The sequence below is a fragment of the Coregonus lavaretus genome (genome assembly GCF_964263955.1).
Source record: "Coregonus lavaretus genome assembly, chromosome: 20".
Taxonomy (NCBI): Eukaryota; Metazoa; Chordata; class Actinopteri; order Salmoniformes; family Salmonidae; genus Coregonus; species Coregonus lavaretus.
In genome coordinates, this window is record NC_140007.1 from 25145751 (window position 1) to 25161550 (window position 15800).

The 15800-nt window shown below is 43.5% G+C and overlaps 1 protein-coding gene across 1 annotated transcript in view; it reads left to right on the forward strand.

The window, feature by feature from the left end:
- Window positions 1-14629, forward strand: part of LOC311147332 (rho guanine nucleotide exchange factor 19-like) — a 39983-nt gene extending 25354 nt beyond the window's left edge. The window contains exons 2-16 of the mRNA XM_084184021.1: window positions 3362-4064; window positions 4296-4766; window positions 6627-6768; window positions 6920-7005; window positions 7380-7624; window positions 8015-8175; window positions 8401-8553; window positions 8930-9059; window positions 9245-9319; window positions 11566-11655; window positions 11924-12087; window positions 12514-12672; window positions 12774-12853; window positions 13084-13188; window positions 13424-14629. Coding sequence (XP_084040147.1) covers window positions 3383-4064; window positions 4296-4766; window positions 6627-6768; window positions 6920-7005; window positions 7380-7624; window positions 8015-8175; window positions 8401-8553; window positions 8930-9059; window positions 9245-9319; window positions 11566-11655; window positions 11924-12087; window positions 12514-12672; window positions 12774-12853; window positions 13084-13188; window positions 13424-13581 — 2901 coding nt within the window. The 5' untranslated portion in view covers window positions 3362-3382 and the 3' untranslated portion in view covers window positions 13582-14629. The remainder of the gene's footprint in view (window positions 1-3361; window positions 4065-4295; window positions 4767-6626; window positions 6769-6919; window positions 7006-7379; window positions 7625-8014; window positions 8176-8400; window positions 8554-8929; window positions 9060-9244; window positions 9320-11565; window positions 11656-11923; window positions 12088-12513; window positions 12673-12773; window positions 12854-13083; window positions 13189-13423) is intronic.
- Window positions 14630-15800: the final 1171 nt, after the last annotated feature.

The following is a 15800-nucleotide window of genomic DNA, read 5'->3' on the forward strand; positions in this document are numbered from 1 at the left end:
GATCTTGTCAATGATCTCAAGGCAGCTGGGACCATAGTCACCAAGAAAACAATTGGTAACACACTACGCCGTGAAGGACTGAAATGCTGCAGCGCCCGCAAGGTGTCTTTTATACAGGTAACGAGCTGAGATTAGGAGCACACTCTTAAAGGGAGTGCTCCTAATCTCAGCTTGTTACCTGTATAAAAGACACCTGTCCACAGAAGCAATCAATCAATCAGATTCCAAACTCTCCACCATGGCCAAGACCAAACAGCTCTCCAAGGATGTCAGGGACAAGATTGTAGACCTACACAAGGCTGGAATGGGCTACAAGACCATCGCCAAGCAGCTTGGTGAGAAGGTGACAACAGTTGGTGCAATTATTCGCAAATGGAAGAAACACAAAATAACTGTCAATCTCCCTCGGCCTGGGGCTCCATGCAAGATCTCACCTCGTGGAGTTGCAATGATCATGAGAACGGTGAGGAATCAGCCCAGAATTACACGGGAGGATCTTGTCAATGATCTCAAGGCAGCTGGGACCATAGTCACCAAGAAAACAATTGGTAACACACTACGCCGTGAATCCCTGAAATGCTGCAGCGCCCGCAAGGTCCTCCTGCTCAAGAAAGCACATATACATGCCCGTCTGAAGTATGCCAATGAACATCTGAATGATTCAGAGGAGAACTGGGTGAAAGTGTTGTGGTCAGATGAGACCAAAATCGAGCTATTTGGCATCAACTCAACTCGCCGTGTTTGGAGGAGGAGGAATGCTGCCTATGACCCCAAGAACACCATCCCCACCGTCAAACATGAAGGTGGAAACATTATGCTTTGGGGGTGTTTTTCTGCTAAGGGGACAGGACAACTTCACCACATCAAAGGGACGATGGACGGGGCCAAGTACCGTCAAATCTTGGGTGAGAACCTCCTTCCCTCAGCCAGGGCATTGAAAATGGGTCGTGGATGGGTATTCAAGCATGACAATGACCCAAAACACACGGCCAAGGCAACAAAGGAGTGGCTCAAGAAGAAGCACATTAAGGTCCTGGAGTGGCCTAGCCAGTCTCCAAACCTTAATCCCATAGAAAATCTGTGGAGGGAGCTGAAGGTTCGAGTTGCCAAACGTCAGCCTCGAAACCTTAATGACTTGGAGAAGATCTGCAAAGAGGAGTGGGACAAAATCCCTCCTGAGATGTGTGCAAACCTGGTGGCCAACTACAAGAAACGTCTTACCTCTGTGATTGCCAACAAGGGTTTTGCCACCAAGTACTAAGTCATGTTTTGCAGAGGGGTCAAATACTTATTTCCCTCATTAAAATGCAAATCAATTTATAACATTTTTGACATGCGTTGTTTTCTGGATTTTGTTGTTGTTATTCTGTCTCTCACTGTTCAAATAAACCTACCATTAAAATTATAGACTGATCATTTCTTTGTCAGTGGGCAAACGTACAAAATCAGCAGGGGATCAAATACTTTTTTCCCTCACTGTACATAGTGAGTGAGAGATACAACAAACGGAAAATATCACAAGCAATATTCAATTTGTTAAAAGTATACATTACAAAACCAGGACAATTATGAGTGCAGGGGACCTGATTGGTTTGTTTTGGCATACACAAACTGAAAGCAATGTTTGTGTATAAGATTGGCCTCGTGCAGTCACTGATGAACTCCATGGAATGCCTTAGCAACAGTATGCAAACATTGAGTCATGCTAGGTCATCTTAACCCCTTACACTCGTGTGAATTGGCCTATATGTTTAGGGCTAAATTAAGCATTGTAGAAATTAAAAGGGAACAGTTTGAGATTATGGGAAAATTATTAGACTGATGATGTTAATGTGCATTTTACATTTACTTTATTTGTTGAAATGGAATGGAGGTAAGCACTGGCAAAATCCTAGAGGAAAACCTGATTCAGTCTGCTTTCCACCAGGCACTGGGAGATTATTTCACCTTTCAGCAGGACAATAACCTAAAAAACAAGGCCAAATCTACACTGGAATTGCTTACCAAGAAGACAGTGAATGCTCCTGAGTGGTCGAGGGACAGTTTTGACTTAAATCTACTTGAAAATCTATGGCAAGATCTGAAAGTGGTGTCTAGCAATGATCAACAACCAATTTGACAGAGCTTGAATAATTTGTTTAAGAATAATGGGCAAATGTTGTACAATACAGGTGTGGAAAGCTCTTAGAGACTTACCCAGAATGACTTACCCAGAAAGAGCTATAATCGCTGCCAAAGGTGCTTCTAGAAAGTAGTGACTCAGGGGTGTGAATAGATATTTCTGTATTTCATTTTTTATACATTTGCAAACATTTCTAAAAACATATTTTAACTTCGTCATTATGAGGTATTATGAGTAGAATAAATATATTTTTTCCATTTTGAATTCAGGCTTTAACACAGCAAAATGTGGAATAAGTCAAGGGGTATGAATACTTTCTGAAGGCACTTTAGATATGTGTAGGAGTACGGTGACTGGGCATCAGGATATATGATAAACAGAGTAGCAGCATCGTAAATGATGATTGTATGTGAGTGTGTGTGTGTAGAGTCAGTTTAAATGTGTGTGAATGTTATGTGTGTGTTGGAGTGTCAGTGTGCGTGAGTGTGTAGAGTCCTGTGAGTGTGCAAAAAAGTCCTCTCAGTGCAAATAAATAAATAAAATACAAGGGTCAACTCAGACAGTCCGTGTATCCGTTCGGTTAGCTATTTAGCAGTCTTATGGCTTGGGGATAGAAGCTGTTCAGGAGCCTGTTGGTGTCAGACATGCTGCGATGGTACCGCTTGCCGTGCGGAAGCAGAGAGAACAGTCAATGGCTTGGGTGGCTGGTGTCTTTTTTCTGGGCTGGTGTCGATTTTCTGGGCCTTCCTTTCACACCGCCTGACATAGAGGTCCTGGATGGCAGGGAGCTTGGCCCCAGTGATGCACTGGGCTGTCCACTCCACCCTCTGTAGCGCCATGCGATCGAGGGGAGTGCTGTTTCCATACCAAGCAGTGATACAGACAGTCAATATGCTCTCAATGGTGCAGCTGTAGAATTTTTTGAGGATTTGAGGGCCCATGCCAAACCTTTTCAACTTCCTGTTGGGGAAGAGGTGCTGTTGCGCCTTCTTCACAACTGTGCCCGTGTGATTGGACCATTTTAAGTCCTTAATGATTTGGACACTGAGGAACTTGAAGTTCTCGACCCGCTCAACTGCATTTCATGCCTTCTATAGAGGGAAGCCTGAATGAGAGACCAAATGATGAAGTGTTTAATAGAGATAAGTGAATACAATATAGCCTACAGTGGGTGCTGTTTTACCAGATATGGCAAGAGGATACTATGTTGGCAAACACTTTTTCTCCTTTCTTCTACAGCTCCCATGTGTTCTCTCAGTCATGCTACCCGGGTATGGATTCTTCCCTCTCCCTGACTTCCAGCCTCACCTACACGCCTTCCGTTTCCGAGGAAAGAGCCCCAGCATGTGGATCCCGGTCTCAGGCGAGTCCCAGGCTTTGAGCGAGGCCCAGGACGACAGGCCTCTCCTGCGGCAGTGCCACCACAAGCACATCGCTGTGTGTCAGCAGGAGACTCTGACCTTCATCGAGCTGCAGCCGCCTGTGACCCCCATCGTCAAAGGCTGGGGCTCCCCTACTGCAGACACCCAGCGCTTCAGCCCGTTGTCTCTGAATCATCGCAAACACACGAGTGAAGCACAAATTGGCAGTGGGAGAAGTAACCCTGATCGTTACACTATTACTGATACAGACCTGAGTTTAGACTCTCAGGCGCTAGGGGGCGAGGTTGAGCTGGTTATCCAGGAAGATAGCAGGACTGACCCTCCAGTACAGGAGCAGTGTGAGAGACCCATGGCAGTGTCATCTGTGTTTCTTCCCCTCCACGCAGCCCTCAGCCTGCCCCTGTCCTTTCCTCTGTCCTCCATGTACAGGGACACAGACTCCTGGGACTCTCAGCCACCTGGCTCTCCATCCTCTCCTGAGCCTCCGTGGCTGCAGAAGCCAGATACCTGTCGACCACAGAGGAGGTCGTCACAGAGCTCCCTCAAGGAAAAATCCATCCGTAAGTACAGTATCTATCCATTCCACATCTTCAACTCTCTGTTAGTGCTCATCATGAGAATGTTTTATTCCCCCTTCATTTTATCCCCCCTACCTATTTTTATCTGTGGGACTTCAAAATCACACTTAAAATCTTACTTTAGAAATATTTTGCACAAGGCCATATCCAATATGATTGGACTGTAGTTCGGAGAGACATTTACACCTGAGTGTTGTTTGTGTTGTGTCCCAGGGCGTAAGATGCGAGTGTACTCACCAGACAGCCTGAGCGACGAATCTCTGGCCAGCCCCGTTCTGGAAGGCGACTACCTCTTCCCAGGACCCTTCGACTCCTTCCTGGAGGAGGACCTCGGGGGAGACCCTGAAGACGCCACGAGTCCCTCATCAACAGGGGTTGCCGTAGACCCCCAAACCCCCAACCCCCCAAAGACTCCACCTCTGTCTGCAGAGCCACTACAGTTGTCAGAGGACTCCTCTGTCTTGAACTGTGAGGCTGTACAGAATTCCTCGGCCACCAGGGGGAGCTCTTTAGTCTGCTCTCGCATGGCGGAACACGAGCGGCGGCGCTTCTCTGCCTCTGAGCTGATCTCACGGCTGCAGCTGTCCCAGAGGAAGAACTCGTTCACGTTAAAGCTGGGCAAGTCGCTGTCGGCTCGCGTGGCTTCCCGTGACAGGCAGACCTCCAGCAACCTCAGCTCTGACTGTAAGTGTCCCGCCTCAGGGTTGAGCACCACTGCAGTGGGATGTGTTAGACACAAGGCTTCTGACAGCATTGCATGTCTCATAACAACATTAACAGCCAAAAATGCTAATAAATAATTTAGCAATTTGAGGCAACTTTGAGGCAACATTCTATGGTGGTTGTGTGTCTGCTAGTTTCCTCCACCTCCATCTAGAGGTCTTCACGGGTCCACCTGACCCGATATGCATAAACTAATTTGAAGAAAAAAAACAAGACCCATTCCGAATGGACCCGAGGACAGTCAGACCCAAAAAGGACAGTGGAAAACAGACCCAAACAGACCCATGCTGGTTCGGATCCGAGAGACCCATTCAGATCAGAGAGTAGAAAGAGCGAGAGAAAGAAACCTTCAACTGGGCGCTGCAAGCGCCATCAATAAACAAGCGATATTGGCCAAATGATCCACAGTTACCTGTACTTAAAAACTGCCAATAACATCGACATGCATTTCTTCATACTTGTCAGGTAGGTTACTACTGCTATACAGATGTAGGCGTACAGAAGGAGGCTAAAAGTATGAAAAAATTAAATAATGTATGCACTCACTAACTGTAAGTCGCTCTGGATAAGAGCATCTGCTAAATGACTAAAATGTAAATGTAAAATGTAATTCGTAAATTTCCTATCAAAATAATTTTTTTAAGATAAGCATTATATTGTTAGATTAAAAGAGTAACTCTGGTAGGCCTAAAACCTTCTTCCTCACCTCAGGTTGAACTGTGGGAGTCAGTTGGAGTGCCGGTGCGCACTGCCTTCATAGGCCTGCAGTAGCTAAGCCTAATAATAGCCATACCACTCCAAACCTTTACAGAAGTTGCTTAACTTTATTAGGGTAATATCAAAAGTAAGTCAAGTCATTGTTTTGCATCTTGCCCTCTTTGGTTTTTCCATTTCATGGTTTGAGTGCGAGAAGCATAGTAGGCCTACCGGTAAAAAATAAATAAAAATAGGCCTACCGGTCATTCTATTATATTGCAGCAAACACAACGTTACAGCTGGAACTTAATTTGTCCAACAAAAATGGCTTATATTGCAGCTATTACCAACAAAGGCGATTGTCTACCATACGCCTACCCAACAAATGACAGTAATAGGCTAATGCTATTTATTTTATAACAGGCCTATAATAATTATTATTATTATTAATGACTAAACATTTGATAATAAATACGAAATAAATAAACGAAGGGTAGAAAATTGCATCAAACCTGAAGAGCGAGTTGCAGACAGTCCATTTGGCCGCGCCAACATTCTTCTCATCTTTGTCCACTACAATATTAAAACTTGTCCCTGAGGACATTCCCCTCGTCGGCTTCTCTTCACTATACTCTTTGTCCTCTAACTTTTGCTTTTCTTCAATGAAAGAGAATCCATCTTTGCAATCAACAGTAGCCTAGGCCAAGCCTCTGTTTACTCTATCTCTCCTCTCTCTCTCTCTCTCTCTCTCTCTCTCTCTCTCTCTCTCTGTCTCTCTCTCTCTCCTCAGCAGCAGGCACACGTGATGTGAGCAGCTGGAACCAGTTTCAGCAGGACATAAGCTATACGTTTTCTTGAGTTGCAATTGGCTGACACAGATAACAAGCTCGCGCAGTTCTCATCACACAAACAGTTAATTAACAGAGGACAGGTCCAATTGGGTCCAGTCGGTAAATCAATTTTAATTGCACATGCCTGAGACCCATGGCAATTATATCAGACCCACTCAGATCCGAGACAAAAGTCAAAATGTAGGACCCGCTCGGGTCCTGGGTTGGATATCTGAATTTTGGGTCTGTTGGACTCATGAAGACCTCTACCTCTATCTACCTTCTTCTTCTCCAGATAAATCCACTTCCAGGCACCGTGGCTCAGGTGGTTCCAGTCACAGCGCCCCCCACAGTCCTGTAGGACCTGTACCGCCACTGCCCTCTGCTGACAATAACATGCAACAACATCGACGGAGCACCGGATTCACAATCAAAAAGTGTGTTTTAACAACTAAAATGTGTATATATTATCAAGATTAAACTCACAAAGTCGCATTTCAACTATACATCTTTGCTGGAAGTGGGTCCTAAAGATGTCAGCTGTAAATAACACTGTTATAACAACTATAACTACCACCATTCTCACAGTATGAGGAAGAAATCCATCGAGGAGGATTGGTGCACTCCTCCCACAATCAGCAGCTCCAATCGTCTGTCACGGTTTCTCCCCAGCTGTGAGTCTTACTTTTCTCTTCTCCTGTGTCAATAATTTTGTTAATTCCACCTCTCTTCTCCACCTCCAGTGTCAATGGTATTTATATGGCATAGCAATGGTGTTCACACTCGTTCAACCACATGCTACATAACAACATAACATCTGAAAGTAATTATTTTTACTTCAACAATGATTTGAATTCTCAATCAACCCTATATACTCTTCTTACTTCTTTCTCTCTCTCTCTCTCTCTCTCTCTCTCTCTCTCTCTCTCTCTCTCTCTCTCTCTCTCTCTCTCTCTCTCTCTCTCTCGCGCTCTCTCTCTCTCTCGCTCTTTCTCTCTCTCTCGTTCTCTCTTTCTCCCTCGCTCTTGCTCTCTCTCACTCTCCTCAGCAATTCTGTACCAGGAGTACTGTGACGTTGCAATCAACCGAGAAATCCAGAGACAGCAGGGTGCTGAGGAGGAGGGGCTAAGGGTGAAAGGGGCTGGGGAGATCCCATCTCCGTCCAATCTTTCTCCGTCTAGCTCCTTTCGCTCGTCACAAGGCTCCACCTTCTCCCTGTGGCAGGACATCCCTGATGTCCAGACCAGCGATCAGCTGGACAACTTCAGCAACGAGGAGCGCAAACTACAGGAGGTGAGAGCATGAGGATGACATCAAGCCAGATTAGGATTTAGGCAGCACTCATAGAGACGGATAGAAGTTGTGCATATCTTTTATGGAAAGTGCACCCTCTATCCATCTCTATGGCAGCCCTACAGGCTTTAAGCATATCCAATTAGCCAGCCAAGTTGATTTGTTTCATCTATGTGATGGATTACCTTTTTTGTGGGTTAACATATTTTGACATAACATTTGTGGTCATAAAATTATATTCATGATTTTATTTTAACCCTGTGTTTCCCCATAATGTCTCATGATAACATCATGATTTTGATACTTATTTAGATAAATAAAGCATCATGCTTTTAATTGTGAGTGAGAGGTTATTGCTTCCTAAAGGCCCATAATGTCTCCTCATCACAGGCCAAGTTTGAGCTAGTGACGTCTGAGGCGTCGTACATCCGGAGCCTGGCCATCGCAGTAGACCACTTTATGCTGTCCCAGGAGCTGGGGGAGTGTCTGGGGACCCAGGACAGACAGTGGCTCTTCTCCAAGCTCCCAGAGGTCAAGGACGTCAGTGAGCGGTACAGTATAGTAACATGACACTGATGGGAGAGTAAATTGCTTGAATGCATGTCATGAGATTATTTCTGTTTTTTTCTGTCTTGTTATTTCGCTCCGTTTTTTTTGTTCTGTTTCTCTTACTTTCAGCATCTCTCTATCTCGACCACTCACTCTTTCTGCTCTGAATTTGTCACTTTCTTTGTTTCTCTGTCACTTCCTCTCGCTCTCTCTTCCTCTCTGTCTAGGTTCCTGCAGGACCTGGAACACAGGCTGGAGGAGGACATCTTGCGTTTTGACGTGTGTGACATCGTCCTGGCCCACTGTCCCGCCCTGCGCAGGGTCTACCTCCCCTACGTGACCAACCAGGCCTACCAGGAACAGACCTATCAGCGCCTGTTGTGAGCAGTCTTACTTTGTGTGTATTTCTATTTGACTTCGTTGCACATTTGAGACTGTAAGTATGATGCTTGAAAATTACTGTACGTCGCTCAGTGCCTAGTACACACACTTAAATAGTTGCTTTATACATATGGATTGGGAGGTTAACCCATAGAGGGTGTGCAGGTTTCTGTTCCAGCCCTGCACTAACACACCTGGTTCAACTAATCAACTAATCATCAAGACCAAGTGTGTTAGTGCTGGGTTGGAACGAAACCCTGTAGCTCTCCAGAAACAGGGTTCGTGACCACGGATATACACTACATTTCCAATCCATACCAGTGAAGGTTTTCCGACTATGCTGCTAGATTTTAGTGTTTTATATTTTCTCTGTAGACAGGAGAATGCTCGCTTCCCAGGTATCCTGGCTCGTTTGGAGGAAGACCCCATCTGCCAGCGTCTTCCCCTCGCCTCCTTCCTCATCCTTCCGTTCCAGAGGATCACACGGCTTAAGATGCTGGTGGAGGTACAATATAGAGCACCCCTGTTCACCATAAAATTAAACTATTCATGACTGGCTGTAGGGACAGAACATTACTACCTTACATCAAGTTACGGACCAGCCAATAGGCCAGTATACAGCAGTAGGCTTTGCAGTGCCCTAAGGTGAAGTCCAGATCCAAAATGTTCTATCTTCCTTCTATCTTATAGAATATCCTAAAGAGGACAACACCAGGCTCTAGAGATGAGGACACAGCCACCAAGGCCTTCAATGAACTGAAAAAGGTAACAGAAAATATACAATATACTTTACGCACACATTTTTGTGGTCACCCTCCCTTTACATTTCTCACTGCCGATCGTGAATGAACATTCTTCAAGTTTTACCGGTAAAACGTCCATGGAGCATCTGCATGCCAACCATTTGATCTCAATCAGTTTCATGGTAATATGCATTTGGGTCTTCTTGAGTTATGTATGGTGTTGTTTCGAAGTACAGTGTTGTTTTGAAATTATGAACAGTGAGGAAATGTTTGAGTAGATGATGTTAATCTACCCACAATACCCCATAATGACAAAGTGAAAACAGGTTTTTATACATTTTTGAAATGAATTAACACTAAAAACAGAAATACCTTATTTACATAAGTATTCAGACCCTTTGCTATGAGACTCGAAATTGAGCTCAGGTGCATCCTGTTTCCATTGATCGTCCTTGAGATGTTTCTACAACTTGATTGGACTCTACCTGTGGTAAATTCAGTTGATTGGACATGATTTGGAAAGGCACACTTTGTCTGTATATGGTCCCACAGTTGACAGTGCATGTCAATGCATAAACCAAGCCATGAGGTCGAAGGAATTGTCCGTAGAGCTCCCAGACAGGATTGTGTCAAGGCACAGATGTGGAGAAGGGTACCAAAACATTTCTGCAGCATTGAAGGTCCCCAAGAACACAGTGGCCTCCATCATTCTTAAATGGATGAAGCTTGGAACTACCAAGACTCTTCCTAGAGCTGGCCGCCCTGCCAAACTGACCAATCGGGGGAGAAGGGCCTTGGTCAGGGAGGTGACCAAGAACCTGATGGTCACTCTGACAGAGCTCTAGAGTTCCTCTGTGGAGATGGGAGAACCTTCCAGAAGGACAACCATCTCTGCAGCACTCCACCAAATACGCCTTTATGGTAGAGTGGCCAGACGGAAGCCACTCCTCAGTAAAACGCACATGACAGCCCACTTGGAGTTTGCCAAAAGGCACCCAAAGGACTCTCAGACCATGAGAAACAAGATTCTCTGGTCTGATGAAACCAAGATTGAGCACTTTGGCCTGAATGCCAAGCGTCACATCTGGAGGAAACCTGCCACCATCCCTACGGTGAAGCATGGTGGTGGCAGCATCATGCTGTGGGGATGTTTTTCAGCGGCAGGGACTGGGAGACTAGTCAGGATTGAGGCAAAGATTAACGGAGCAAAGTACAGAGAGATCCTTGATGAAATCCTGCTCCAGAGCGCTCAGGACCTCAGACTAGGGCGAAGGTTAACCTTCCAACAGGACAACGACCCTAAACACACAGCCAAAATAATGCAGGAGTGGCTTCAGGACAAGTCTCTGAATTTCCTTGAGTGGCCCAGCCAGAGCCCGGACTTGAACCAGATCGAACATCTCTGGAGAGACCCGAAAATAGCTGTGCAGCAACGCTCCCCATCCAACCTAACAGAGCTTGAGAGGATCTGCAGAGAAGAATGGGAGAAACTCCCCAAATACAGGTGTGCCAAGCTTGTAGTGTCATACCCAAGAAGACTCGATGCTGTAATCGCTGCCAAAGGTGCTTCAACAAAGTACTGAGTAAAGGGTCTGAATACTTATGTAAATGTTATATTTCAGTTGTTTCTTTTTAATAAATGTGCACAAATTTCAAAATCTGCTTTGTCATTATGAGGTATTGTGTGTAGATTGATGAGGAAAAAAACAATGTAATCAATTTTAGAATAAGGCTGTAACGTAACAAAATGTGGAAAAAGTCAAGGGGTCTGAATACTTTCCGAAGGCACTGTATTTTGCCGCATGATAAAAAAAGAAGAAATGAGGTGGTGTTTTTTGTCTTACAGTAACGTTATACTATGCTATTATATTCGGTTATGTTATGTAGAATATTATAATTATGTGATCTTGCAGACATTGATTCAGCTTTGATTATTAAATAAGCACCATTCTCCATTCATCATTGAATTTGCCAAAGTAGCCTGTTCTCTGAGCAGCCAAACAAGCAGAGCAGAGACTGTGAGTAAAGTAGAGAATCCCGCACATGCGCAGAAGCTTCAGATTATTTGCTATCGGGAAGAGGGTTACGAAGAATTCGGAACTGCGGCCACTCCTTATACCAAAGGTTGAAGTGAGGCCAATTTCTGGTCATAAACCATATACATTGCATAGACATAGACATTGCAGCGCATTTTGGAGAAATTATTAAACTTCTGTCTAATAGGCTATTGTGCCCAAAACGCTGAAATAACTGTTCATATCACACCAGCTTATAAAGGAGTGTAACTCCAGTGTGCAATCAATGAAGAGGATGGAAGAGCTCATTCACCTCAATAAGAAGATCCACTTCGAGGGCAAGGTAGATGAAAACATCACTCATTAGGAACAACCTCATTCATTCTCAGTACACCTACTGTATGTTCATGTATTTTCCCCTTTCCTCTATCTATTGCTGGATTGGTTTTGGACAACAAAGAATCCTGTTTCTTACTGCCACAGTAAGGGTTAACCCTGTAATGTTTGCCCATTGTAGATCACAAGTAAAGAAACTACATGCCTCTAAACCCAGTAATAATTCCTTAACTGTTCATTCATGCTCATTAATAACATACATCTCCCCCTTTTAGATATTCCCTCTGATCTCGCAGTCTCGCTGGCTGGTCAAACACGGAGAACTGCTGGAGGTGGACACACAGACCATGAGTATTTCTGGGTCAAAGTTCAAGTTGCCCACAAGGCCTGTGTATCTGCATCTGTTCAATGACTGTCTTCTGCTGTCCAGGAGAAAGGAGTGAGTACTAAATATGTACAATGTAGAGGGAGAATAGAAAAAAACAATGTGTTTTATATTTATGGAGTTATGCTATGCTAAGGTATGCTAAGCTATGCATGGCACATAGCATTATGTCCTAAAAGCTGGTTGATTGAGTGATGCATGGTGTAACAGTTTTGCTACCATCCCTCTCCTCGCCCCTACCTGGGCTCGAACCAGGGACCCTCTGCACACATCGACAACAGTCACCCTCAAAGCACCGTTACCCATCGCTCCACAAAAGCCGCAGCCCTTGCAGAGCAAGGGAAACAACTACTTCAAGGTCTCAGAGCGAGTGACGTCACCGATTGAAACGCTACTAGAGCGCACCACTAACTAGATAGCCATTTCACACAGGTTACAATGGCATACATTGACAAATTATTGTCCTTGGTCTGTCTGCAGCACGTGGAAGTTCATGGTGTTTGTTCACGCTAAGATTGGGCAGCTGAAGGTGAAGGACCTCAATCAGAAGCTCCAGGGCATCTCAGGCTTCATCTTCCACCTGCAGCTTTGTGAGGGCCAGCAGCTCAAACACCAGATCCTGCTCAAGGCCCACACTGAGTGAGCTAGTACACATACCACTATCAATCACGATCATGATATGTAATGGTAGTGATAATGTAAGAACTGACAACCTCTACATGGGTTTTCCTTCTTCCCAGGAGTGGGAAACAGAGATGGATCACGGCCATGTTCCCGTATGATCCATTGGAAGACATTGAGCAGGCCAGTGAGAATGATGGTGAGTAGCTACTTTATCAGTAGTCTGCATAAGCAATCACATGTTGCAGTGCAGTTGAGTATTTCAATAACTTATAGACCAACCTCGGTCATATCACTGAGTTTCTATTGTTTAATTTACTGTAACCTGGAAAATATTGCATTATGTTTTTTAAAGTTTAAAAAAATTGATTTTAACAGCAGTACACCTTTTTCATTAATTTCGACACATTTGGTTGTTTCTCCACTCAGATCTTTCTCAAGTTCAATGCATCAAGAGCTACCAGGCCCAAGAGCATGACGAGCTAACATTGGAGAAGGCTGATATTCTTCAAGCCAAGACCATTACAAGTGACGGTGAGACACTCCGCTTGGTGACATCACGTTAAACTCTATCATCATGAGTATAAACTTTAAAGGGCAACTTCAATAAAATAAAAACACTTGACATTTTCTCCTTTACCCTTAAAGTAGTTCATAAGACTTTTCTATCATATGTCAAACCCAAAGTTTGAGTCTAAAACACGTAGACCACCACAAGTGATAGCTGTGTTTTCGTTTGCTGAGGTTGTCGTGTATTGTATATCCACAGGTTGGGTGGAGGGCATTCGGCTGTCAGATGGGGAGCGGGGCTGGTTCCCCAAAACCAACGTGGAGGAGATCACAAATCGCAGTGCGCGTCTCCGCAACCTCAGAGAAAACATTCGCATCAAGTGTGTCACACAGAAACTGGAGGAGGAGCACTTTTAAGTGTCCTCGCCACCCTGCAGCTTTTAATTTACACTTGGAATGTCCAATCGTAACAGTGTAGCAACTCTCAACCCCAAGTATCTATAAGACCCAGCTTTTACGCAACACCAGTTATACAATAGCTGAGCAGTTTTAGGTGATCTGGATGTGGGAGCTTTATTTAGTCTGCAGGTGCCAAAGACTTGGCATGTCTTGACCATAAGCAATAGGGTTAAGTAATATGGTTTTCCAGCTGCATAGCAGTAATTTCCTTTCACACATGCTTGCTATGACTGCATATTCAACTACTGTAAAACAACTACTGGGACATCAGAAATCAAGTGTTTTTCTTTGCCCCCAAGCACTGTAATTGTCATCTTAAAGAGTCCTCTCAGCATCAGGAATAAACACAATTTCAGACATACTGTACATTCAAAGCATGACTAGCCTACTAATTTACTAATGCAAAAAGTAAATTTCAACAAAACATTGAGAATTACAGAGTTTGTACATCTTCCCTGTGATTTGACAGTGAGAGCTGTTTACGCGTAGACAAAAATTAAGATGTAAGCACATAATATTATTGACCAACCACTACTACCATCTACATGTAGATGTACACCATTCCAGTGGCACATTATTATTATTATTAATAAATATACCTTTGTTGGATTTCTGAGTTGTTAGTACTAATTTAAATGATTGCTGTTGCAGCATGTGTATTTGTTTATGCTCCTAGCTGGTTATTCTCTATGGAGAAAATGATGTAAATTTACATTCTGTAGATGTACTTACATGTTTAAATGAATATATGGCTAATTTACTATTATGACTGTAATTTATAAGGGATCTACCAAAAACATGCCATACCATCATAACAAATATTAGAATTGAGAAATATAGATTACAAAAGACTAATAATACATGTGAGCTACTTGAGATTTCTGGTTGTGAGCACAATACTGTAAATGCTTTACCCCTGAAATAAATGCATATACTTACATTTTCAGTGCTTTATATGACTACTGAAAATGTTTTATTCAATAAAACAGTATGTAGGTGAAACCTGAATATTTGTGGCCATGACATAAAGTTTGAGTTACTTGTATAAGTAGGCCTACGCAATTCGGGAAAGGTAGTGTTACGTGAATTATTTAACAAACTATGTGTCTCTGTACGTCTCCCAAAAGGTTGTAAGTCTTTTGGGATTTAAGTAACGGACAGAGTCCCGGTCTGCATAGTCAGAGATGTATTCATTGAGAATTCTAAAACAAAATGGTCGTCCAATATTTTTATATGCACACGTCAGAGAAAAAATCCCTCCCCTCTGTAGGCAGGCTGTAGTTTTCCACTTTATAATTGCTCTCCTGACCATCAGTTCACACACACACACACACACACACACACACACACACACACACACACACACACACACACAAACACATTCACACACACACACACACACACACCTAACAGTTTCTCTCCTCCCTAAATTCCTCAGTTATCTTGGTTTCTCAGTTGCCTGTAGACAGTTCTCCTTGTCCTTTGTTGTCTGGTCTAACTCTTACTCACATTGCTAAATAGTAGCTCAATGTCATAGTCTTTACTGGTCCTACACTCACACATTCTAACACATTTCACACAGTTTCAGGATGTAATAATTAGTCATTAATAATTAATCTATCAATCCACCCTTTGACAAAATTTTACACACATACTCACAAAATATATGTTGTTATAGAAATGAATCACACACATTGAAGCATATAAGTTGGTTTGCATATAAAAACATAAAAAATTGTCTCATTCAATACAGGTTCATCAGGGTTACCCCATGATTAAAAGCGTAACGTTACTCTTTAGCAATGGTCCCTAACCTGTTTACCCACTATCTGGATACAACAGTCTAAGCCTATAGTGAAGAACATTTGCTTCATCACATCCTGCAACATCGGTTAACTAGTACATCATACTTAAAACAAGACTTTAATACAGAAAATATCATTACAATAACTTTTAAACTAGAGATTTATAGTTCTAGGAAAACATCCAGTCTCAAACTATCTGAATCGTCGTCGTCCTCCACCAAGCCTGGTGGGTCATATTCTTCATTCGGTTGGTCGGAGTCTGGGATTGGGCCGTAGCTCACCATCTGCTGTGATACTGCATTTTCCAACGTCTTGCTCACCAACCCTCGGACACAGGGAATAAGACAACATCCACAAAGAACAAGCATACCC